The sequence below is a fragment of the Danio aesculapii genome, chromosome 23, assembly GCF_903798145.1.
Source record: "Danio aesculapii chromosome 23, fDanAes4.1, whole genome shotgun sequence".
NCBI classification, from domain to species: domain Eukaryota; kingdom Metazoa; phylum Chordata; class Actinopteri; order Cypriniformes; family Danionidae; genus Danio; species Danio aesculapii.
Genome location: NC_079457.1, coordinates 27758512 through 27783808, shown reverse-complemented (window position 1 = coordinate 27783808; position 25297 = coordinate 27758512). Strand labels below are relative to the sequence as shown.

Genomic DNA, 25297 nt, shown 5'->3' with positions numbered 1-25297 from the left:
AAAAAAAGAAGCTTATGCTTGCTTTGAGTGCATATAAGGGTCTCTAAGTCCTAACGCAAAACGACTTAATCTGGTCTCTTGCCCCGCTGTTCGAATTCATTGGAACAACATCCCACCCAGAAAGAGACATGGAATTGAATTTTTTTCTTCTATGTTTCCTGACATTTCCAGCTTACTGTAAACATTGGCTCAAAATTGGGCTTCTGTTGTTGACTTTTCAGCGCTGTGTAATCCAGGTCTTTATGGTTAAACCGTGGCTTTTCTGTTTGCTTTCAGTCCCAGAGGTGATTGATGGCAATACCTTGACGGCGACGGTGGTAGATCTGAACGCATGGGTGGAGTATGAGTTCCGAGTGCTGGCCAGAAACAGCGTCGGTGTGGGCGAACCGAGCCCCGCGTCTCTTAAAACAAGAACTGAAGATGCAGGTGAGACACTGACAGTGTTCATTTACACACTATTTCAAATTAAAGTCTTATTAAAGTCATAAAAGTATACTTCAAATTATGTTTTTATTCATTTGATTTAGGTAATTACATTAAGATCTTATTTTAGTTGATAGAAAAGAACATTTTAGTTCATACGAGTGTGAAATTATATTTTATATATAAACTGAAACATATCAATATTAAACAAATCCGTGAGATTTACGTTCTTTAAAGTCGGCAGGAAACAAAAATTGCTCTTTATATTTTTATATGTTTGTACTAGGGCTTGTTAAAAACAATGTGTACCTGTGCACTTCATTATTTAATTAAAAATATATTGGCCTTTGGTCAAATTACCATAACCTTCCATCACCACATGAAACAACCTTTATTTTCTTCTGGTCACATGGAATGCCTTTGGGGAGGGGCTAACAGTGCATTTATCGTTTAATTTCTGCTTTCATCTATTTGTCAACGTTCCACCATTTTGTTAGCACCGCCAACTTCCAACAGTCCTATTGGTTCCCAAAGGACTATAAATATATATATATATTTTCATTTCATGATCGTTTCAGTTGAATGTTCGTCATGATATGGGGAAAAAGACAATCTTAACTTCCGTTTCATGTCGACTTTAAGGTTTAGTCATTCATTGTTTGTATTTTAGTGCATTGTTATAATGAATTCAGAACTTGCCATACTATTCTGACTTATTAGTTGACTTGTGCATTAATATAATTTTGACCAATACAGTTTATAACATTACTAAATACAGTATAAACTATTAGAATTTATTTATCAAGACCACAATGATAAGGATAATTATAGAAGTTTTTTTTTTTCATATAAAACAGGAAAGTCCACAAAAAATATGAAAAACAATAGTCATAGCTTACATGTAAACAAATGTTGTATCCAACAACAAGCAAATGTTGTATCCAACAACAAGCAAAGCATATTTGAATGAGAAACTAATATAGACACAGGTGAGAAAGTAACCAGTAACTACGGGAATGAAGGGAGATGTGTATAAGTGGCATCTTCAACAAAAACGTTAATTCATTTGGGCCAAATTAGAGAAGTTTTTCAGATTTCAGAGATTTTTTCAACACATTTCTAAACATAATAGTTTTAATAACTTGTTTGTAATAACTGATTTATTTTATCTTTGTCATGAACTGTATATGCTGAACTTTTAAAGACACAAAATGTTCTTTTGAAGTTTGTACAAATGTTTTAATAAAAATATTGTAAAACCACTAGAACAGTGAACCCACTCAGTCCACACTGTCACAGCATCATCAAACTAGGTCTTTGTTGAGAATACTGTCCATGTCCTCAAGTGGCGAAAGTTATGTACTGTTTTTAGAAAGCACAAAAGAAAAAAAATAGCACAATTTGGCCTTCAGTGCATAGAATAATTCAATTCAATTCACCTTTATTTGTATAGCGCTTATACAATGTAAATTGTGTCAAAGCAGCTTCACATAAAAGGTCATAGTAAATTGGAACAGTGTAGTTTAGTTATTAGTGTTTAAGTTCAGTTCAGTTTAGCTCAGTTCAGTGTGGTTTAATAATCACTACTGAGAGTCCAAACACTGAAGAGCAAATCCAACGATGCGCAGCTCTACAGATCCCGAACCATGCAAGCCAGTGGCGACAGCGGAGAGGGAAAAAAAACTTCACTTATTGGCGAAAGTGAAGAAAAAAAAAACCTTGATAATAATGAAATAATGAAAAACTACACTAAAGAAACAAAAAGAGTAACTAATGGAACAAATGAGTTACCTAGAATCTAATCACAAACATACACTCTAACTTAGTGTATTGTTAGTTAATATTGTCTGCAGTAAATTTCCTAATCATATTTTCAATTACGGAATGGTATGCTTTCCAGCAGGCACAGGACGTCAACATGATGTCAGATTGACAATACAACCCAACGAAAATTGGGTTTACGTCAGAACCCAAGGTCAGGTGGACGTCAGTGTCCAACCTTAAATCAACCAAATATAAATGTCCAACGATGTTACAGCAGAACTTTTGATTTTGGTTGCCATACCTGACAAATAAATGTCAGTATTTGACATCATGAAGTTGGTTTAAGATGTTGGCTTGACGTTGGATTTTGGTCACTTACCAACACAGCCTATAATCAACCAAATATCAACATCATTTGACGTCATTATTGGACATCAAAATAATGTTGTTCTTAGACGTTGGGTCAACATTGAATTTTGGTCACCTGACATCACAACCTAAATATAACCTAATATTGACGTCTTATGATGTCGTGTGCCTGCTGGGTTATATTTAAATAATTTATTTAATTACTGTGATGACATGCATTTGCCACCATTTTCCATGGAAACATTTTATCGAAATTATTTTGTTAACTTTATGTTTTTGCCAGTAACTTTGTTGTCCTGGTAAACAAGAAGCAAAAAAAAATGCAAAATCATATTTTGTTAGTGGTCCAAAAGTATAATTGTTCTGATATAACCATTTGAGGATCAAATTATCGTTGGACTTGCCAACATTTGCCATGTCCACATTGGCAAGCGAATTGATAATTTCATTTTCCAAAGGTACATTGTGAACATAAATTACATCGGTCAGCCAATCCGAACAGAGCTTGCCAATTTGGAAAGCGCAATCCAGTTTTACACATCAGTTGGACTCGTGGGTGTCCTGTCTGAAAGTGAATCCACCAATGTTTTAGTGGCCGCGTTCTTCAAACATCCCATGATAAAGCGATATGATTTCAGTGCACTCAATGCTCAAGTGTCTCTTTGTACATTATAGAATGAATTCTTCAAGCATTATTGTTGAGAGACTGCTGGCAAATGGTGAAATTTACTAGAAACAAAGCCAGTTAACTCAGCCGCTGCCCACAGTATCTTTTAAAAGCAGTTGCTAAGGGACCAGAGCTTTGTTTCATTTGATACTGATAATGAGGCTTTGGGAAAAAGAAAAAGAAAAGAAACAATGAGCAAGGCAGGAGCTGTATCTCTATGCTGTATTGAATTTTTTATTTTTTTGCTTTATTTTCTTGTACGCAGTTCCTGACACGGCCCCCACCGATGTTGGAGGTGGGGGAGGCTCCAAGTCAGAGTTAGTAATAACATGGGAGGTAAGTCATCTGTCTATATTATCACTCCCTCTGTGCGAGGTAATAGTTTTGGCTAATTAAATGGAATTGAATGGGGTGTTTATTACCCCAGTCAAAGCCAAGCCTGTTTTCCATCTGGGCCCTTTACTCCCGTAATGGCATTCAATTCAGATTTGGTTGTATATTAGAAAAGCGGCTCATTTGCGCTCTCCAGAGGTTGCATCACTTTGTGAAAACTGTGTGGGATTTGGAAAGGCACTGGGTGTGAACTTAAGGCTGAATCTGGTCTGTATGTTTTAATATCACTACAGTTTTTTGTTTCCCTCCCAGCCTGTGCCTGAGGACCTGCAAAACGGAGATGGTTTTGGCTACATCATCGCTTTCCGGCCGTTGGGGGAAGTCAACTGGACGCATGCTGTCACCTCTGTGCCGACACAGTCCCGTTATGTGTACCGAAATGAGACCATCCTGCCATTTTCTCCATTTAGCGTCAAAGTGGGCGCCTACAACACCAAAGGCCAGGGACCGTTCAGCCCCGTTACCATTGTGTTCTCGGCCGAGAATGGTGAGACTGTCAATTACATTGGGAAAAAGGCTACATTTTTCTCAATGGATTTTTTCTTTCTTTTTGTATTTATCCGTCTATTGTAAGGTGCATAACACGTTCAAAGAGCAGAGGCTGGAATTGATTCTTTTACCACCAGCACTTTATTATGTGCAGTGCTGAAAGAACATGGCATTTTATAAGTAATCGTTAAGCAAAAGAGGCTAAAGATTTAGATGATATTATGTTGTATAATCTTATTGCTTTCTACAACACTACTGGTGGTAATTTTTTATGTTATTTTAGAAATCATTTTCTTATCAGAATATGTATTTGTTCACTTGTTTTTGTGTTTATTTATTTATTTATTTTATTTTAGGGTCCAATTTAGATACAATATCTCTTCTGCCATAACCATAAAGCATTTTAACCATACAGTAAATGCATTCAAATACATTAAACGATGGTTATAAGTAATCCATTGCAACTTTTAAAGTTGGAGCCTAATTGTATCTCTGCTAGACCTGAATAAACTGAAAATAAAATTGGCCTCAATATAGATTCCTGTGGAACACCTTTTTTTCCTTGGGCCTGTTTCCAGCATGCCAAAAGCAAAGAGAGATTTAGATTGTAGAATGTTTTTAAATAATTTAATTGGTTTTTCCAACACAACTTGGCAGTTTCTGTTCTTTTAAAAATCGTTTTCTCAACAGAATTTATATTTGGGAATTTATTTGTTTCTTTGTTTATGTATTTTATTTAAAGGCCCAATTTAGATGGAATATCTCTTTTGCCAGTACTATAAATATTAGTATCATCATCTCCTTTTAAAAATATAAAGCTTTTAAAAAATAATATTTTTAGTCTTATCGGTTTTTAGCAGTAATTAGATGGAAATGAATTAAAAGATGGTTACAATGAATCCATTGCAACTTTTAAAGTTGGAGCCTAATTGTATCTTTGCTGGACCTAAATAAACTGAAAATAAAATTGGCCCCAATATAGATTCCTGAGGAACACCTTTTTTTTCCTTGGGCCTGTTTCCACCATTCCAAAAGCAAAGAGAGATTTAGATTGTAGAATGTTTTTTATTCATTCATTTTCTTTATGCTTAGTCCTTTTATGCCTCAGGGGTCACCAGATTGAAATGAACCACCAACTTATCCAGCATTTGTTTTGAATCGAACCAGTGATCTTCTTGCTGTGAGGTGACAGTGCTAACCACTGAGCCACTGTGTTGCCGTAAATGTTTTTAAATTATTTAATTGGTTTTTCCAACACAATTAACTTGCCAATTTTCTGTTCTTTAGAAATAGTTTTTTTAACCGAATTTATTTTTGGAATTTTTTATTTTTCAATTTTATTTAAAGGACAAATTTAGATGCAATATGTCTTCTACCAGCTGTTTAAATATTAATGCCATCATTGCATTTTTAAAATACAAAGGTTTTAAAACAATAATATCTTAGTCTTATTGAATTTTAGCTGAAATTTTACATTGAAAAAAATTTATAGACTGTTATAGGGGATCCATTTCAACTTTTAATGTTGGAGCCTAATTGTACCTGCTGGAACTATTCATTCGTTCATTCATTCATTTTTTTTCAGCTTAGTCCCCTCATTCAGCAGGGATCACCACAGTGAAATGAACTGCCAACTTATCCAGCAAATGTTTTACTCAGCAAATGCCCCTCCAGCTGCAACCCAGTACTGGGAAACACCTATAGACACTCATCCACACTCGTACACTACGGCCAATTTAGTTTATTCAATTCATCTATACCACATGTTTTTATTTTTGTTTGTTTTTTTTAACTGGGGGAAATCGAAGCACCTGGAGAAAACCCATGCAAACACAGGGAGACCATACAAACTCCACACAGAAATGCCAACTGACCCAGCCGGGACTCGAACAGGCAACCTTCCTGCTGTGAGGTGATAGTGCTACCCACTGCGCCGTGAGGCTAACCATTGAGCCACCGTGTTGCCCTGCTGGAACTACATAAACATAAAATCGGTCCCAATATAGACTCTTGAGGAAAATCTTTTTTTGAAGAAGTAGAATGGCCACAGCAAAGACATGTACTATAGGTGAACTGAACAAACTAAATTGGCCATAGTGTATGTGTGTGAATGAGAGTGTATGGATGTTTCACAGTACTGGGTTGCTGGAAGGGCATCCGCTGTGTAAAACATATGCTGGATATAGTTGGCGGTTTATTCTACTGTGGTGACCCCTGATGAATTAAGGGACTAAGCTGAAGGAAAACGAATGAATGAATGAATGAATGAATGAATGAATGAATGAATGAATGAATGAATGAATGAGGTACAGAAAAAATATATAAATTGGCCATGTAAAAAGAGATCTACATAATATAAACTTGTATAATACTGTTAGTTTCTTCCAATTTTCTTTTCTTTCAGGAGGTATATTTGGTATTTTGAATCTCAAAGGCTCAATTTTCCATTTATTGTAAGTACAGAGTAAAGCATGTACTGTAATGGCTGTGCGTAATGTTGTCCTGTAAATGTCAGGTGGTTTTAGCTCTGAAATCCCTTGAGTAGCACACTTAGCATTTGAAGTAGCGGTTGGAGAATCTTTCATCTAGTTAGTATCTGTTGGAGATGTGCTATTACAGCACGGAGTGACGGGCAGATAGTGGAATGTCAGGAAGCTACAGCGTTAATTGAATTCTTGTACAGATATTACTCCTTTGTGTCACTCAACTATCCTATTAAATAAAGGCCGGTAATTTACTGTTACAGAGACAAAAGATTTTGCATCAGTCATTTACAAATGATTTTTCTCCAGCATCTGATTTATGCATTGAAGATTGTGCTTCACATTTTGTCCTCTTCTAGTCTTATCTTGTCTCGTCTCTTCACTCCTCTTCTAGTGTTGTCAGTTTGTCTTCCTCTTTGTTGCATCCTAGAACTCTTCTCGTAGTCTTCTTTCCTTTTGTCTTGTTTACATCCCTTTTCATTCTCATTTCTGTTTCTCCAGTCTTGTCTAATTTCGCTCTTTTTTTTTTGTCTTGTCTTCTCTTTAGGGATTTCACAATTTCAGATTTTCACTACATACAGTAGATTTCATATTTTAGCTCTTCTGTTGATCTTGGCTATTGTCACCTGTCTACATTACATCCGCTTTTCCTATCTGCTGCTTGCATTGTCTTCATTTTTTCATTCTTTTTCATTTTTAGTCTTCCCTTGTCTCTTGTCTCATTTTCTCATCATCTCATATTCTCTTTCCCTTTTTTCAGTGGATTTTTAGCATCTCTTGTTGCGTCTTGTTTTGTCTCTTCTCATCTCTTCTAGTTTCTTCCATCATCTTCTTTTTTCGCCTCTATTATTTTAGTTTTGTCTCATTTTAGTCTCATTCTCTCGTGCTCTTGTCTCATGTCTCGTCTATTCTCAATCGGTGTGTCTTGTTTACATCTCTCTTCATTCCATTCTCTTTTAGTCTCTTCTCTTTCTGTCTTTATGCCATCTTGTCTCTCCTGTTTCTTCTTGTTGTCCAGTCTCATCTCATTTCATCTCATCTCTTTTCTTTTAGTCTTGTCTCATTTTCTCATCATCTCATATTCTCTTTCCGCTTTTTCAGTGGATTTTTAGCATGTCTTGTTTTGTCTCTTCTTATCTCTTTTACTTTTTTTGCCTCTGTTATTTTAGTTTTGTCTCGTTTTGGTCTCATTCTCTCGTGCTCGTGTCTCATGTCTCATCTGTTCTCATTCAGTGTGTCTTGTTTAGATCTTTCTTTATTCCATCCTCTTTTGGTCTCTCCTTTTTCTGTTTTACTTCATGCCATCTTGTCATTCTCATCTTGTCTCTCCTGTTTCTTGTTGTCCAGTCTCGTCTCAATTCATCTTGTCTCTTTTCTTTCAGTCTTGTCTCATTTTCTCATTTTCTCATCATCTCATATTCTCTTTTCTTTTTTTCAGTGGATTTTTAGCATCTCTTGTTGCGTCTTGTTTTGTCTCTTTTTAATTCTTCTAGTTTCTTCCATCTTTTTTTCCACATCTATTGTTTTAAGATTTGTCTCATTCTCTCGTGCTCTTGTCTCTTGTCTCGTCTAGTCTCATTCAGTGTGTCTTGTTTAGATCTTTCTTCATTCCATCCTATTTTGGTCTCTCCTTTTTCTGTTTTACTTCATGCCATCTTGTCTCTTCTCATCTTGTCTTTCCTGTTTCGTCTTGTTGTCCAGTCTCGTCTCAGTTCATCTTGTCTCTTTTCTTTCAGTCTTGTCTCATTTTCTCATCATCTCATATTCTCTTTCCCTTTTTTCAGTGGATTTTTAGCATCTCTTGTTGCGTCTTGTGTTGTCGCTTCCTAATTATTTTAGTTTCTTCCATCATCTTTTTTTCACATCTATTGTTTTAAGATTTGTCTCGTTTTTGTCTCTCGTGCTCTTGTCTCTTGTCTCGTCTAGTCTCATTCAGTGTGTCTTGTTTAGATCTTTCTTAATTCCATCCTCTTTTGGTCTCTCCTCTTTCTGTCTTACTTCATGCCATCTTGTCTCTCCTGTTTCTTCTTGTTGTCCAGTCTTGTCTCATTTCTTTTCTTTCAGTCTCTTTTTTAGTTTTGTCTCATGTTTAATTCTTATTTCTCATGGCTTCCCTTTTCTTTCAACCTCATTTTAGAGTCTTTTTTGCATCGAAGAGTAGTTCATCTCTTTTTGTCTCCTCTAGTCCCTTTCATTCTCTAGTTCTCATCTTTTCCTGTCCTCTCATTTTGTCTCTTGGTTGCATCTTTCTTCATCCTATTGTAACTATTCTTCCCTTTGTTCCTTCAGTCTTGTCTTACTTTGGTCTCCTTGTAATAATATAATCTCTTCCTGTCACTTTGTGTCTTACTTTTTCAGTTTTTTGATGTTTTGGTTATTTTTTCATTCAGTTTTCAACAATCTCTTGTTTTATGTCTCTTTCTTTTCTTTGTGGTCTAGTTTAATATGTTGTTTGATGTCATCTCTTCGTAATATCGTTTCATGTTATCTTGTCTCATCTCAGCTTGTCTTGTTTTCTCATCTTGTGTTGTATTTCTTCTTATCTTGTTTTGTCTTTTTCTAATGTTGTCTCTCCTATTCTCATGGTGTCTCTTCTCATCTTGTCTCATCTTATTTTGCTTTATTTTGTCTTCTCATCTTGTCTCCTGTGGTCTCAAATTGATTTATTTTGTATTGTCTCTTCTAATCTTGTCTCTTTCCTTTTCATTTTGTCTTGTCTCATCTCATCTCTTTTCTTTTTTAATCTTGCTTTGTCTCATCTTTTACTTTTTCATTTTTTGTCTCTTATCTTCTCATCTTGATTTGTCTCTTAGCTCTTTCTGTCTTGTCTCATCTCGTCTCTTCTCTTTTTATTTTGTCTTGTCTTAACTCTTTTCACCTTGTCATTTTTGTTTTGTCTCTTCATTTTGTCTTTTCTCGTCTTCTCTTTTCAGCTCTGCTTGTCTCATCTAATCTCTTTTCTTTTTAATCTTGCTTTGTCTCGTCTTTTCTCATCCTGATTTTGCCTCTTATCTTCTCATTTTGTCTCCTATCTTCTCATCTTGATTTCTCTCTCAGCTCTTTTTGCCTTGTCTCGTCGTGTCTCTTCTCGTTTTTTGTCTTGTCTTTTTTCAGCTCTACTCCTCTCATCTTGTCTCTTCGCCTTTTATCTTGCTTTGTCTCTTCTCTTCTCATCCTGATTTTGCCTCTTATCTTCTAATTTTTGTCTCCTATCTTCTCATCTTGATTTCTCTCTCAGCTCTTTTTGCCTTGTCTCGTCGTGTCTCTTCTCGTTTTTTGTCTTGTCTTTTTTCAGCTCTACTCCTCTCATCTTGTCTCTTCGCCTTTTATCTTGCTTTGTCTCTTCTCTTCTCATCCTGATTTTGCCTCTTATCTTCTCATGTTTGTCTCCTATCTTCTCATCTTGATTTCTCTCTCAGCTCTTTTTGTCTTGTCTCGTCGTGTCTCTTCTCATTTTTTGTCTTGTCTTATCTCTTCTCATCTTGTGTTTTGTTTTGTCTCCTCATTCTGTCTTTTCTCCTCTTGTCTTTTTTCAGCTCTACTTGTCTCATCTAATCTCTTTTCTTTTTATCTTGCTTTGTCTCATCTCTAATTTTCTCATTTTTGTCTCATCTTTTGATCGTGATTTGTGTCCTTCCTCTTTTTGTCTTGTCTCATCTCGTCTTTTCTATTTTTATTTTGTCTTGTCTCATCTCTTCTTATTTTGTCTTTTTAATTTTGTCTCATTTTGTTTTTTCTCGTCTTGTCTCTTTTCAGCTTTACTCGTCTCATATTGTCTCTTTTCTTTTTATCTTTTATCTTTTATCTTTGTCTTTTCTTTGTCTTATCTCGCCCCTTATCTTTTCATTTTTGTCTCCTATCTTCTCATATTGATTTGTCTCGTAGCTCTTTTTGTCTTGTCTCATCTCATCTCTTCTCTTTTTTGTCTTGTCTCATCTTTTCTCATCTTGTCTTTTTTGTTTTGCTTTATTCAGTTTTTTTCTCGTCTTCTCTTTTCAGCTCTACTTGTCTCTTTTCTTTTTATACTGCTTTCTCTTGTCTCTTATCTTCTCATTTTTTGTCTCTTATCTTCTCATCTTGATTTGTCTCTTAGCTCTTTTTTGTCTTGTCTCATCTTTTCTCATCTTGTCTTTTTTGTTTTGTCTTCTCATTTTGTTTTTTCTCGTCTTCTCTTTTCAGCTCTACTTGTCTCTCATCTCTTTTCTTTTTATATTGCTTTCTCTCGTCTCTTATCTTCTCATTTTTTGTCTCTTATCTTCTCATCTTGATTTGTCTCTTAGCTCTTTTTGTCTTATTGCATCACATCTGTCTCATCTCTTCTCATCTTGTCTTTTTTGTTTTGTCTCCTCATTCTGTCTTTTCTCGTCTTCTCTTTTCAGCTCTACTTGTCTCTTTTCTTTTTATATTGCTTTCTCTTGTCTCTTATCATCTCATTTTTTGTCTCTTATCTTCTCATCTTGATTTGTCTCTTAGCTCTTTTTTGTCTTGTCTCATCTTTTCTCATCTTGTCTTTTTTGTTTTGTCTTCTCAGTTTGTTTTTTCTCGTCTTCTCTTTTCCGCTCTACTTGTCTCTCATCTCTTTTCTTTTTATATTGCTTTCTCTCATCTCTTATCATCTCATTTTTTGTCTCTTATCTTCTCATCTTGATTTGTCTCTTAGCTCTTTTTTGTCTTGTCTCATCTTTTCTCATCTTGTCTTTTTTGTTTTGCTTTATTCTGTTTTTTTCTCGTCTTGTCTCTTTTCAGCTCTACTTTTCGCTTGTCTCTTTTATTTTCATTTTGCTTTCTCTCGTCTCTTATCTTCTCACTTTTTGCCTCTTATCTTCTCATCTTGATTTGTCTCTTAGCTCTTTTTGTCTTATTGCATCACATCTGTCTCATCTCTTCTCATCTTGTCTTTTTTGTTTTGTCTCCTCATTCTGTCTTTTCTCGTCTTGTCTCTTCTCAGCTCTACTTGTCTTATCTCATTTCTTTTCTTTTTATATTGCTTTGTCTCGCCTCTTATCTTCTCATTTTTGACTCTAATTTTCACATCTTGATTTGTCTCTTAGCTCCTTTTATCTTGTCTCATCTAGTCTTTCCTCTTTTTATTTTGTCTTGTCTCCTCTCTTCTCATTTTGTCTTTTTTAATTTGCCTCCTCACCTTGTCTCTTTTCAGCTCTCATCGTCTCATCTCGTCTCTTTTGTTTTCATCTTGTCTTGTCTCATCTCTTCTCATTTTGTCTCAGCTTATGTTTTTCTAGTCCCAGCTTGTCTGATATCATCTCGTCTCTTTTCTTCCCTTCTGTCTTTATGCATAATCTTTTTTTTTCCTCATTTTATCTTTCCTCTCAGAACCCAGTGGTGTTCCAGACGGCGTGTGGGCCAGAAGCATCTCTGCCACTGAAATTGAAGTGAGCTGGCACATCCTCAGCGTTTCAACAGAAAGAGTGTTGGGCTATGAGGTGCGTCCCTCCTTCTAAATGGAAATGACTCTCTGTCCGGTTTTTGAAATGCACCATGGCTTCTGTCAGAGCCTGTCATCTCCCACGCTGCACCTCAAAGTTCCTTCTGTACCCATGGAAACGCTCCATTTGGAAATAAGAATAGGGTTCACGGTTCTTACTGTATGCATGGGAGGCCCTCACTGCAGCATGGGCGAAAAAATGGCTCGCCTTTATCCTTTTTGAGGACACAGAGAACACATTACACATTCCTCTATGAAACTCTTCATCCATGTCACCCCAAACCCACAATGTGGAGATAAAAAAAAGAGTGAAATACTCCTGTATAATGCTTCCTGCACTGAACATAATGGCAGCGTAGCATTATATCTGTGAGGCTTTAGTGTTTTCTCTCTGTTGCTGTTAAAATCAGGTGGTGTACTGGGAGGACGATACAAAACCAGAGACCATGGGCAAAGTCAGGGTGTCTGCCAATCAGGACAAGGTGAACATCAGTGGTCTGAGAGGATACACGCAGTATTTCCTGACAGTGAGCGCTTTCAACACAGCAGGCACTGGTCCCCTCTCTCCAACAATCAATGTGACCACTAAAAAGTCCCGTGAGTATACCCTTGGTGAAGCAATTCATTTAGTTAGAATTTGCAGGAATAAAAGATGAGTATTAGCTCTTTTTTCCAAGTAATGTATGTATTTTTTCAAATGAGAATTGTCAGATTTGTTGTTGAACAGAATAATGAAATCAAAACGGAGCCATTCATTCATTTTCTTTATGGCTTAGTCCCCTTATTAATCTGGGGTCGCCACAGCGGAATGAACGCAGTGGAGGCCCTTATAGCTGCAACCCATCTCTGGGAAACATCCATACACTACGGACAATTTAGCTTACCTAAATTCACCTATGGTGCATGTCTTTGGACTGTGGGGGAAACCGGAGCACCCAGAGGAAACCCACGCGAACATGGGGAGAACATGCAAACTCCACTGAACCGGGTGTGCTACACACTGCGCCACTGTGACACCTAAAATGGAGCCATGCATTTACATGCATTGTTGGGGGTAACGCATTACAAGTAGCGCAAATTACGTAATAATATCACTTTTGTAAGTAACAAGTAAAGTAACGCATTGCTTTAATAAAGTAAAAATTTATATTTAATATTAATAATTGTAACAATTAAGGATGTCAATATCAGGTTTTTTGCCCTCGAGTCTGAGTCTGAGTCATTTGATTTTGAGTATCTACTGATACCTAAACCCGATTCAATAATTCTATAATACATAAAAAAGAAAAGCGAAGAAACAGATCCAGGATGTTCCTTATTTTTTATTTAATTCACCTTACTTTGACATTTAACAACTCTGTTAACAAACAGAGCATTTCTTTGAGGTAGCTTGAACAATTAGTTCAAAAGTAATAAATAACACTAAATCTTCATTTTTGGACTTTGAGGTGCGTCCCTCCTTCTAAATGGAAATGACTCTCTGTCTCTGTTTCTTCATGTTCTCCTAACACAAATCAATTAATTTAACTTGTACATATAAAGTGTACGAATTTCAAAGTGGATTGAACATAAAACAATGAAGTTGTCCCAAAACAAAGCTTAAAATCGAGTTGTTTCCACTCATTTTAAAGATGTACTTTGAACAAGCAGCATAAGTCATTTTTGGAGTGTGTTTGCAATGACATAACCATCATTTTAACTCAACTATCAGTTTCAGTCTAGCAGATTAAGAGTAAACAGACAGTCAGGCACCTCTTCTGTCTCTGTCATCACTAGTCCAGTAACCGATGTTCGTGTCTCCTCTTAGCACCCGGCCAGCCACCTTTAAACGTGGAGTGGAACCTGATAGGCTCCAAGCTCACGGTTCACTGGGAGCCCGTCATTTCCCTGGAGATGGAGTCTGATGTTACTGGCTATCAGGTAAGTGTTTTCCCAGCAGTGTAAAACCTCGGAGCTCAACCGTAGGGCTTTACTTTCACATAATCCTATTAGCGCCTTCTATTCCTGCGAGCATTTAGGAAACAACTACATTAAAGTCCTTATATTATTCCTGTTGTTGGTCGATTGCACACTTTGGTGGTAACGGAAATTAAAAATAAAACTAATCTCTACCGCAGATCTGCAAAATGTATACGATGCGCAGTATAGCGAAAACAGCAGGTGTGCTAATAAACACCGCCGTTCCCCCACGGTGTATGATAATTTGATTTTACTTTGCTTTATCGACTAAAATAGCTTGCGCGGAATAAATCTGAGTGGTTGTTAGCACCTCTCTCTCATTTGTTCTCTCCAGGTGTCTTACAGAAGGAACCGCCATAAAGAAATTAACACGATAACAACAAATCTGACCTCGGTGGAGCTCACTCTACCTGCAGATGACGATTACGTCATACAGATACGAGCGCTGAGCGATGGGGGAGAAGGCATGCCGACCGAGCCCATCAACATACACAAGCTTAGTAAGAATACACTATTTTAACATCAGTTATCGTGTTTGTATGGTATCTGTCTTGATGATGACCTGTCTGTATTATTTCTTTAATGTGGTAACAAATGGCACATCATGAATTTGCCAAGTTTAATGCGATCCTGAATTAACATCTATGTTGATCCTGTAACATCATTTTTGTTTGAAAGTGTAATCCATACCTATTCCCTACCCCTGAACCCAACCATATCTGTAAATTATTCCCATAATTAGAGGAATAGTTGGACAGCAGTCATGTAAAAGTGCATAAACCTAACCGTAAGCCTAAATTTTACATAAATAGTAAACATACCCCTTAATTCTAATTGGCTTATTGGAATTTTATTCCAGGATTAATCCAGGAACATGTCCTACTTGTTGAAATCAGGTTGGAATAACAAATGAGTCACAGAATTAGCTGTAAAATGGAGAATATCGCAAAATTTGACATTTTTGGAATCAATCAAAAGTAGCGTTGTGCGGCTAAAAAGATTCTGGTGTGGACCAGTGTTTGTGAATATGGAGAACTGAAAAACAGACTTTTTAAAAATATAAAATTTTTTGTTCTGAATGTTTGTTTGAACAAATGGTGCGGTTTTGTTTACTACACACTTACCAACATGTGTGAAACTTATTTGTCTTCTCACTATGTGAGCACATAAACACTCAAATCTCTAGAGTTGATTTGTCAGTTACTTCAATAAGTCTTTACAGTTTTTTTTTTCTAAAAAAAAAAAAAAAACGTCTTAATATCATTTAAGAACAGAAACTTCACATTAACATCTCAAAATAGTTTTATTTAAAAATGTAAAGAAATTATTTGTAGGGTGTAATGTACTCCTCAAAGTAATCATATAATATTATTAATACAAACAATGTTTTTAACAAATAATTGCACAGTTGTTTTTTTGTGATTTATTTTAAAAGGAAAGTTGTAGTTGTTTTTTCTTTTAAAGTAAAATATATCATTTATATGTTTTAAATGTAATGTGGTTAAATTGAGCACATTTTATTATTTCAGCTATTCGAACACAATCTTCAATTACCAAATGTATTTTAACCATTAAAAGTTAAATTCGGAAATAAAAGAAAAAAGAAAAAAACAATTGGGGAGATGTATAGAAACTACTTCATAGGGCCCTAAACTCTTCAATACTTTGGTATTGTTTTCAACATTAGTAATAACATTAATAATTGTGTTTATAGTACATATCTGCCAACATTTCATCAGAAAATCTGGGAGAGTGGGGGGGGGGGGTGAGGTCTCTGAAAACACTGTTGAGAACTGGGATAGGAAAGTAACTGTTAGTAACTGTATTATGCACCGGGTTTTGGGTGGCCGCTGCGATCGGATACTGTACCAAACCTGGCGACCCGGAGGTGTTACAGACTATACCAAAAAAAAAAAGGGGGGGGGGGGTGTGAAATTACAGGAGTTCTCCAGGAGAAATAACAAAATGGGAGGGTTGGCAGGTATGCAGTGGAAGTAGATGTAAAAATAATTTATCAATTATGATTAGTCATCTGCAATAACCTTCCTGTCGTGTTCGGGTCAAATCTGACCGATTTACAACTCAAATATTGTGTTATACATCTGATTGCCTCAAGGCCTTATGATATCCTCCACACTATGCATTGGAACATATAAAAGTGATGATCATTTCTTTCATTGAATTTTGAGTGTTTTAATCAATCTTGTTACACCTGTGGTGTTCCCAGTCAAAAGTGACCGCCATAGGAAATGAATGGGTATCCAGACTATATTCATTCATCAGACAGAAAACATCCCCACACACACTAACCCCACTCACTCACTCACTCACTCACTCACTCACTCACTCACTCACTCACTCACTCATTTCAGACTGAACAATGTCTTTTGCAGGTATAAATCTCTTACACTCTAATGTACTGATCCTCCAGCCTGATCTCTTAAGGAAATATAACTATTTTACGTTTTGTCAGTTTAGTGGCTAATACGAGTTCAGTCATACAAAATTGTAGGATTTTTAAAAAGAGGCGTGGCACCTAACCCCACCCCTAAACCCAATCGTCATTGGGGATAAACAACTTGTACAACACTCTATGAATGAGATCGTAAAAATTCATATGGATTAGCTTCTAATAAACCAATAAGTTTTGAATTGCCATGAAAGTGTTGGATCCTCCAACTTAAATCAACTTCCTGATAAAACAGTGTATCATATATTTACACAGACTAGGTGTCTGTTATGTGAATCCATCTGTGTGTCTTTCTTTCATTCTTTCCTTATCTTTTCGTTTGTTTATTTTTTTATTTCTCTCTCTGGAAATAAGCACAGAGCAGGAATCTCGTTTTCTTTCTTTCTTTCTTTCTTTCTTTCTTTCTTTCTTTCTTTCTTTCTTTCTTTCTTTCTTTCTTTCTTTCTTTCTTTCTTTCTTTCTTTCTTTCTTTCTTTCTTTCTTTCTTTCTTTCTTTCTTACTTACTTACTTACTTACTTACTTACTTTCTTTTTTTCTGCCAATCTCCATTCAGCCAATCTCTAAGTCTTGCAGGAGCACTTTTAGCTTAGCTTAGAAACAATTATTTTATTATATATTAGACCATTATTATATCGCTTCAAAATGACCAAAGTATAACTAGTGCTAGTTCTGTGTTTATGCTCACCCTTAGTCACTATTCCCTATATTAGTACACTTGAAGGACTGAAAACTCGATCACTCAGAACACAGGAAAGGATAGCATTTTGTTTTTGCTTTGCTGGTTGATAAATCATTCAAACGGATTAAAATTTCAATTTCTTTGATCAGACCCTCGGATCGCGATTTTTAGCGAGCTGTCTATTAGTAATAAAACAAAGTATTGTGATTTCTGTCATGTATTGTTCATTTTGCAATATATTTTCAGCACCTATTTTTATTTTCATTGCAGTTACTTTGTCTAATTCTATAAATTCATGTTAAACACTACTTTGAGACATTGAGACATTCACAGCTAAAGAATGTTGAATAAACATTTGGTGGAGAAAAATGATTTTTGTGCAAATATAAGTGCAGTTAAAACAGACCGGTCAATTTTGACCGGGAACACTAAAGTAAGGGGTAGGATGTGAACACGACAGGAGGTATAATAATAACATAGTAAAAGTTGTTCTGCTTACAATACTTCTCATAGAATGATCACTTAAATCTAAATATAACAATAGGGAAAACATGTAAAGTGTGCGTCATGTCTGAAAAAAAAGTTACTTTTTTCACTTCATATTGGATAATGTTAAACAAAACCAAAATATTAATTCATTCATTTTTCTTCAGCTTAGTCCCTGGGCCACCATAGTGGAATGAACCGACAACTTATCCAGCATGTTTTATGCAGCGGATGCCCTTCCAGCTGCAACTCAGTACTGGGAAACATCCATACACACTCATCTACACATACACTACGACCAATTTAGTTTATTCAATTCACCTATAGCGCATGTCTTTGGACTTTTGGCGGAAACCCACCCGAACATGGGGAGAACATGCAAACTCCACACAGAAATGCCAACTGACCCAGCTATGACTCAAACCAGCAATCCTTATTGCTGTGAGGCGATAGTGCTGACCACTGAGCCACTGTGTCGTTCAAAACCAAAATATCTGGTATGCATTTTTTTGACTATCCAATATATTCCTGATTTATCAGATTTTTACATTTTTTTAAACAGTTCACCATCCAGTTTCACTTTATAATTCAACTGAACTACAAAATAAAATATGTCTGAATAAGACCTGACCAAAAGTGCTGATACTCAAGCAGCTAAAGCATTTAGTCAATGCTTTTCACATCTATTTCTTCTTATGGAGTTGTTATGAACATCATAATGCTTTAGGACTTTTAATAAAGCACAACAAGCTAAAGGAAGGCATGAAAAAACCTCTGCCCTCTTGGAGTCCCAGTTGAATGGTGTTACTTTTAAAAAAAAAAAGTGATTTATGAATTCGATACTATCGGTTGTTCATATTTCGCCTCATTTATTCCACGTCTAACGCAATATTACATTTCCGTACATGAGTTCAACCTGCAGGCGTATGCGAAGCCCTTCTCTTTCAAGGCCCATGATGTAAAAGATAAATATTCAATGCCAAAGGGATATTAAAACACCCAGGCCCCTATAAAATAAACAATGCACAGTTGACCTCATAATGTTCTCCTCCTGTTCCCTCGAGTGAACGGCGCAGGTGCAGATTGCCGAGTAGACTCTCTGTTACCGCAGCCCACAGAGTTCGATGCGCCTCTCTAAATGAGTTCTCACTGATTTGATGTGTCCTCCTCGTACACCTTTTATTCTCCACTGGGCTAAGCAGTCTGATCTTTATTAACTAGCCCAAGCTTTCTCCATCTATCTCTGCCCGCTGGTCTCTCTTTCTCTCTGCTCCCCCATGGAAACAGCGTCACAGGCTGATGCAACTGCTCTCTGTGGCTTATTGTTCGCATTTTTCATCTAATGGCCCGGCAATGTCTCGTTTTCACTGAGAAACCCTGGCTTTTTCAGTTGTTAATGTTAGGAATTATTAGCTGTTGCCAATAGCCGAGGCTTTCCAACCTCCTATAGCATTAATTAGGTAGTCGTTTAAACTGCGGGGGGAAAAAAGTGCTAGGCGAGCGTCTACTGGAAGTCGGTGTAAATCCGCTCAGAGCACAAGACTGCCCGCTGCCGTATGTAGAGCTAAACACTGATAAAGATGTAATTTCATCCTTCAATTCACAACGATCAGGTCTTGGTGTTTATTTTATTCTCTGAGGAACACGTTTGCTCCTAAATAGAAATTTTAAAGGATGTTGGAAAAAACGTGAGCAGCGCAGGGAAACTGATTTGATTATGTGCTTTTCCTTTATAAAGAGAAGCTGACGATAGCAAACAAAAGTTCAAGTTCGAGTCCAAAAGATGTTTAAATATTAAATATTTCTGCTTCAAATTGGATTGATTAATCAAGTTATAGAAAAGAATGTCCCAATCAGGATTTTTGCCACTTGATTTTGAGTATCTACTGATACCGAAACCCAATCTGATACTTCTATAATACATATAAAAAATATAGAAGAGCGAAGAAACAGATCCAGGATGTTCTCTGTTTTTATTTAATTAACCTTATTTTAACATTCAACAACTCTGTTAACAAACAGAGCACTTATGTGAGGTAGCTTGAACAATCAAGTAATAAATAACATCAATTCTTCACTTTTGGACTTTAGTGCAACAGTAAAAAAAAAAAATCTAATATTAAAAAATATAGCACCTCAACTTAAAATACCCGGCAGGCCATCCCAAGCTTACATATCTCACAGTTTACAATGACAATGTTGTTGTCATCAACTTTATAATACCTCCAGACCGCAGACATTCTCTCTCTTTCCGCTACAAGCTGCTTCCGTGTTCAACTTTGCTGGCATTTAACCAATAGCGTCTCTGCAACAAAGTGATGTCATGCCACACGCGTTGCTGTTTCTGTGTGTCAGTCAAAAAAGAGCTCTCTGTGGACCGCATAACTATTGATGTGTTATGAAATAATGAGAATATATATGAAGAGTTCAGATGCCAAACCCTCTAAATCCATCAGACCTCTTTTTGTTTGTGAATGATTTGTTGATGTTTTGTGATGTTTGTGCATTTTCTATCAGGCTCCTCTAATCAGGTTCAGAAGTTTCATTTTATATGTAATGAAATGGTTATTAGCTAGTAAATAAAATACCTTTTTTTCAAAAATGTCACTTTAGAACAGGGGTGCTCAACCCTGTACCTGGTGATCGACCTTCCTGCAAAGTTCAGCTCCAACCCTGATCAAACACACCTGAACCAATTAATTAGGACCTGAACAGCACTTGATAATTACAGGCAGGTGTGTTTGATATGGCTTGCAACTGAAATCTGCAGGAAGGTCGATCTCCAGGAACAGGGTTGGTCACACCTGCTTTAGACAATTCATTGGTTTTTAACAAGGTAGATTTTCTTTTGCGTCAAAACCCGCTAAATCCACTTGTGCTTTTTTGCAAAAAACTCAAAATCCACCAAGACAGTGTATTTAGTTGAAAAAATCACTAAAGATGCAAATAGAAATTATGTTACCAAACATAAAACACATACAGAAACCACCTAAAATTAAAAATACATTTGTCAGGTAAGTGGTAGTTCATTCACTGTGGCGACCCCTAATAAACCAAGGACTAAGCAGAAGAAAAATGAATGAATAAAATGTGTCAAGTAAGTGCATTAATCAATAACATTAAAACTGACATGAAATAAATCTTAAACTGTTGTCATTTCTGATATTTGAAGATTAGATTTAATGTATGCAAACATTGTAAACTAAGCTTATTAGATTCAAATAATGTTGTGTAAAAACATTATAAAACATCAATATCTGTGCATTGTCCATTAAAATCTAATCAGGTGTATTGGTAATGTGAAGTAATATAAATAATGTATAGTTTTATGCATTATATTTATCTTTTAAAAAATATCTTACATTCGCAAATAAAACACAAGGTCTAGTACTGGGCAAAAAGGGGATGTCTCTCAGACGCTTTTAAAAGCTGTCTTTCATTGATTCTCACCATACTCAAGGTCTTGGTCTTTTTTGCGTCTCTTTTTTATCCTCATAGCATCCATGCGGGATAAAAGAAAGGCATCTTAACTCTGTCTTTCGTGAAATGGAGTTGCCGTTTAATGTATAGTAAATTGGACTCATTCAAAGTACCGTCACAGTGCAGTAGTGTATGGGTGTTTCCCAGTATTGGGTTGCATGAAGGGCATCCACTGCATAAAACATATGATGAAATATGTTCATTCCACTGTGTCGACCCCTCATAAATAAGGAACTAAGCTGAAGGAAAATGAGTGAACTGCTTTTATTCTAGCTGAAATAAAACAAAAAAGATTTTTTTAAATTATAGGAAAATTATAGGAAAAACTATTAAGATGTCCTTAATCCATTAAATATCACTTGAGCAACTAAGGCCCCATTTACACTGCCAATTAAATGTGACCTAATTCCGATTTTTTGCTCATATGTGACACAGATGTGATCGGTTCTATGACCTTGTAAACATGGAGAAAAAAACGGCATGCATTTGGATATTCAGAGATCGGTTTCAGGCCTCCTTCATATGTGGAAATAAATCAGATATAAATTGAATATGTGACAATGCGACTATCATGTAAACAGGCAGATCAGATTTATTGAGGCATTCCGTTTTGTACGTCATTAAACTTGGGACAATGTGGTGCTTCTCCGCAGTTTAATGACAAAGAAGGAAGAGCGTGTGTGTGTGCTCATCCTAAAATTCCGGACCCACTGCTCCTCATTAAAGTTTGCCACAATTTGCTCCCACCGAGGTCTCTCTCGTTCCCACAAATAACCACAATTTATCTGAATTGTGGATATAGCAAATATAACCCATAGGCACAAGCTGCGATGACGGCCCTTTCCCTCCTCCTCTGCCTCAAAATCATTTTAAAGTTGGGTGAACTTTGCATATTTCGCAGAGCTAAAAGCAAGACAATTTCTTCCATCATGGCTAGTGTGGCACAGATGCTAGAACCCGCTTTCACGCATGCGCGAAGTCGTAAATTGTATGGCAGGTGTAAACATATGAATCAGATATGGGATGATTAAAAGAACGTTTAAATGGACAGGCAAAAAAATCTGATATAGGCAACAAATTGGAATTGGGAAACAAGACCTGACAGTGTAAACGGGGCATAAGTGGTATTATAAATGTAGAGCATCTTCTGAGCCCCTTTCTTTTGACATTTTCAGTTTTTCACACAGATAACGTTAGTCCTGTTTTGAATCTTCTGCTCTGGTGATGCAAAGAGGTTTTAGCTCCACCCTATTCTGATAAGAGTGCTAGGAGCACAAAGCAACAGTCACCAAAACGGCACAATTTGGATCAAAGACTAAAAGGGGCAGTTTCAAAGAGTTCTAGAAAATTATTTGCACAGTATTTTGAGCTGAAACTTCACACACAAACTCGAGGGACATCAAAGACTTATTTTGCATCTTGCAAAAAGGGGCATAGCGGGTCCCCTTTAAGACCTCCTGAACATACTGTACTTGGTTAGTTTACAAATAGGCATTAAAAATTTCTAAAACAATTTTTGTTAAGTAATAGTTGTTAAGGGGTCTCTAACTTACTAACTTTATTTATTTTTTTTTTTTTTTTTAATATCCTGTGATGTGGCATAGCAAAAAGTAAGATTTTACAGAGCAGAGGCAAAGGCATCTATCGTTTCCATTAGCGTTCCTGTTATTATTATTATTCTTCTGCTTCTTCCACCAGATTTGAATGGCAGCCCATATAACCGTATGCTGGAAAGTTGTATTATTTGGCACAATGGTAGAGAGCAGTGTCAACATGAATGACAGCAAACCTGAAGTCTCTAACTCAAACTCTCTAGCACCACCACTTGTCTAAAGTTTCACTTACGTTTATCATTATAACTTTTGAACCAAATTGGCTACAATCAAATTTTTTTTCGCTATTTTGAATTTTTCACAAAACCCATTTGATCATACTCGTCCTGTAGGCCATTTAGCCGATTTTGACCAAAATTGAATCACATGATCTACAGACCATGCTGACCAAAAGTTGATTAGACCAACCATTTTAGTTTAACATGTGAACAAATCTAGCAAAGAGCTTGTGAAATTGGACTTATGTCGATGTCTCCGTAGCACATTGACGTATTCACACCAAACTTGGTTTGAGGTTATCTGCAGCGTTTTGGTGCACTGCCTCCTAGTGGTCCGGAGATATAAGAAATGGCCTAAAAGTACTTAAAACTTCTGGAGCAGCGCCACCTTGTAGCCAAAAGTTAAAATCAATTTTTGAAAAATGCTAATAACCTTTACTAAACATTCTTTATTGACATTAAATGTGTCTTGTTATATTCCCTGGTTCATGCCGAGACTATTGATACCAAATTTGCCAAAATGAACTGAACTTCCTGTCCACCATTTTGTTTTTGACTGATACCAAATATGCCATATTTGGCTAAACTTCCTGTCCGCCATATTGATTTTGTTTCAAAAATTCGTTTGCAAACTCCTCCTAGATTGTTTGCCGAAATATCATCAAAATGTTTTTTGTTTACGGCACTGACCAATGTGCTCATTCTGCCTCTGGACTGCTGTGGTCTTTCTGGCTCTGAACTGCTTGGTCCCTTAATTGCTGCTTGCAGCTATATTTGCTATTATTATTATTATTATTATTATTATTATTATTATTATTATTATTATTATTATTATTATTATTATTATTATGTGTATATGTCTGTTCAAACATGCAGCCAATACCCAAAGTGTCCATTTTCACTTTGCTTCAAATCGTGTGTACGGAATCCATGGGAAACAGCATCTATTAATCACTGTCGTCTGACAGTAATGCACTGCTACATGAACTGACTATTTTGAGGATTGCATAGGAGGGGCAACAATGCCTGTAATGGAAAGGAAGGGAATCCCGGCGTTTTTATATTTGTTTCAAAGTGCTTTCATGCCTAAATAAAACAAAATCATAGAGCAGATTCACATTTAAGAGCAAGGGACCCAACACGATTCATTTATTCGACTTTGAGTCGACTATTTCGTTAAAGAATAAAGTAGTTTTTAAAATAGTTTTAAACATGGCGAACTTTCGAATTTTAACCCTCAGCTGGTTGTTTTCATTCACTTAGTGCATGGAAGCTCATTTAAAAAAAAAACCATAATAGGGGCTCTTTAATTTTTCTTGCCACCCTTCACAGAAAGATTAAAAATCCTAAGGAAATCTATACCTTTACGGGATGATATCGAGATAGAATTGTAAAATACGAGAGAATCACGGCAAAAATAGGAAAGTTGACAGGTATAAAGGAAGTCAAAGGTTTTAACTCCTCTAAAACTTTTCTATGTTCCAGGTATGAGCGTACGAGGCTCCAGAGCCTGGCGGCCCAACACCATCCCCATCTCCTTGCTTTCTGCCATCGCATTATCAACACTGCGACCAGCTTTGTGTTAACGCTCTGAAAGATCGACCGTCTTCTGGTCAGTTTGATTGCCTGCGCTCTTCCACACTCTGAAATTCTTGGTGAGGAGCACCAAAACACATTTTTGAGGCGAGATTATCAATCCATCTCTCCGTAGTTATCTGAAGCGATGCCAGCCGATCTGTTCAAAGAGCGTAACAGGAAAAACGTCAGCGTCACGGTGGTGGGATTTCGTGTGCATGTTATGTACTGTGTATCATTGTCTCCTTGCAAGTGATCCGAGACCCTAACAAGGTTTCAGCTGAAGGTTCTTCAAGCGCGCCGGTGAATGAGGAGGGATGAGTCATATTACTGCACTAAGATTTCATCTTCTCATCGATCCCTCAGAAACAAATGCCTTACTTCCATGTACATGCCAAAGTAGTTAACATCCTTGCTACTGAGCTTCTGTTTTCTTAACCTTGTGATTGTTTTGTTTGGTTTTGTTCATTAATTGTAGGATTAGTTCACCCGGAAATCACTTACTCACTCTCATGTTGTTGCCGTTGATGCTTGCTTTTCTGTTGGACACAAAAGGAGAGATTTAAAGCATGAAAATACAACAAATAGAGGTTTCCAAAGCTTCATAGAGGCTATAGAAGCACCATAAAAACCTAAAAGTATGCCATGTCAGTTCATCCAAAGACATTTGCATATTTTCTGTAAGAAGGATGATAAAACTTAAAGGGGCAGTTCACCCAAAAATAAAAATTACCTCATCACTTATTTTCTCTTTATACATTTATGAGTTTCTTTCTTGTGTT

The 25297-nt window shown here is 36.4% G+C and overlaps 1 protein-coding gene across 1 annotated transcript in view; it reads left to right on the top strand.

Annotated features, from left to right (window-relative positions):
- cntn3a.2 (contactin 3a, tandem duplicate 2) overlaps positions 1-24526 on the top strand; it is a 164298-nt gene extending 139772 nt beyond the window's left edge. Inside the window, exons 15-22 of the mRNA XM_056449625.1 lie at positions 277-426; positions 3489-3559; positions 3869-4103; positions 11923-12032; positions 12445-12631; positions 13842-13954; positions 14328-14493; positions 24426-24526. Coding sequence (XP_056305600.1) covers positions 277-426; positions 3489-3559; positions 3869-4103; positions 11923-12032; positions 12445-12631; positions 13842-13954; positions 14328-14493; positions 24426-24526 — 1133 coding nt within the window. The remainder of the gene's footprint in view (positions 1-276; positions 427-3488; positions 3560-3868; positions 4104-11922; positions 12033-12444; positions 12632-13841; positions 13955-14327; positions 14494-24425) is intronic.
- The last annotated feature ends 771 nt before the right edge of the window (positions 24527-25297 follow it).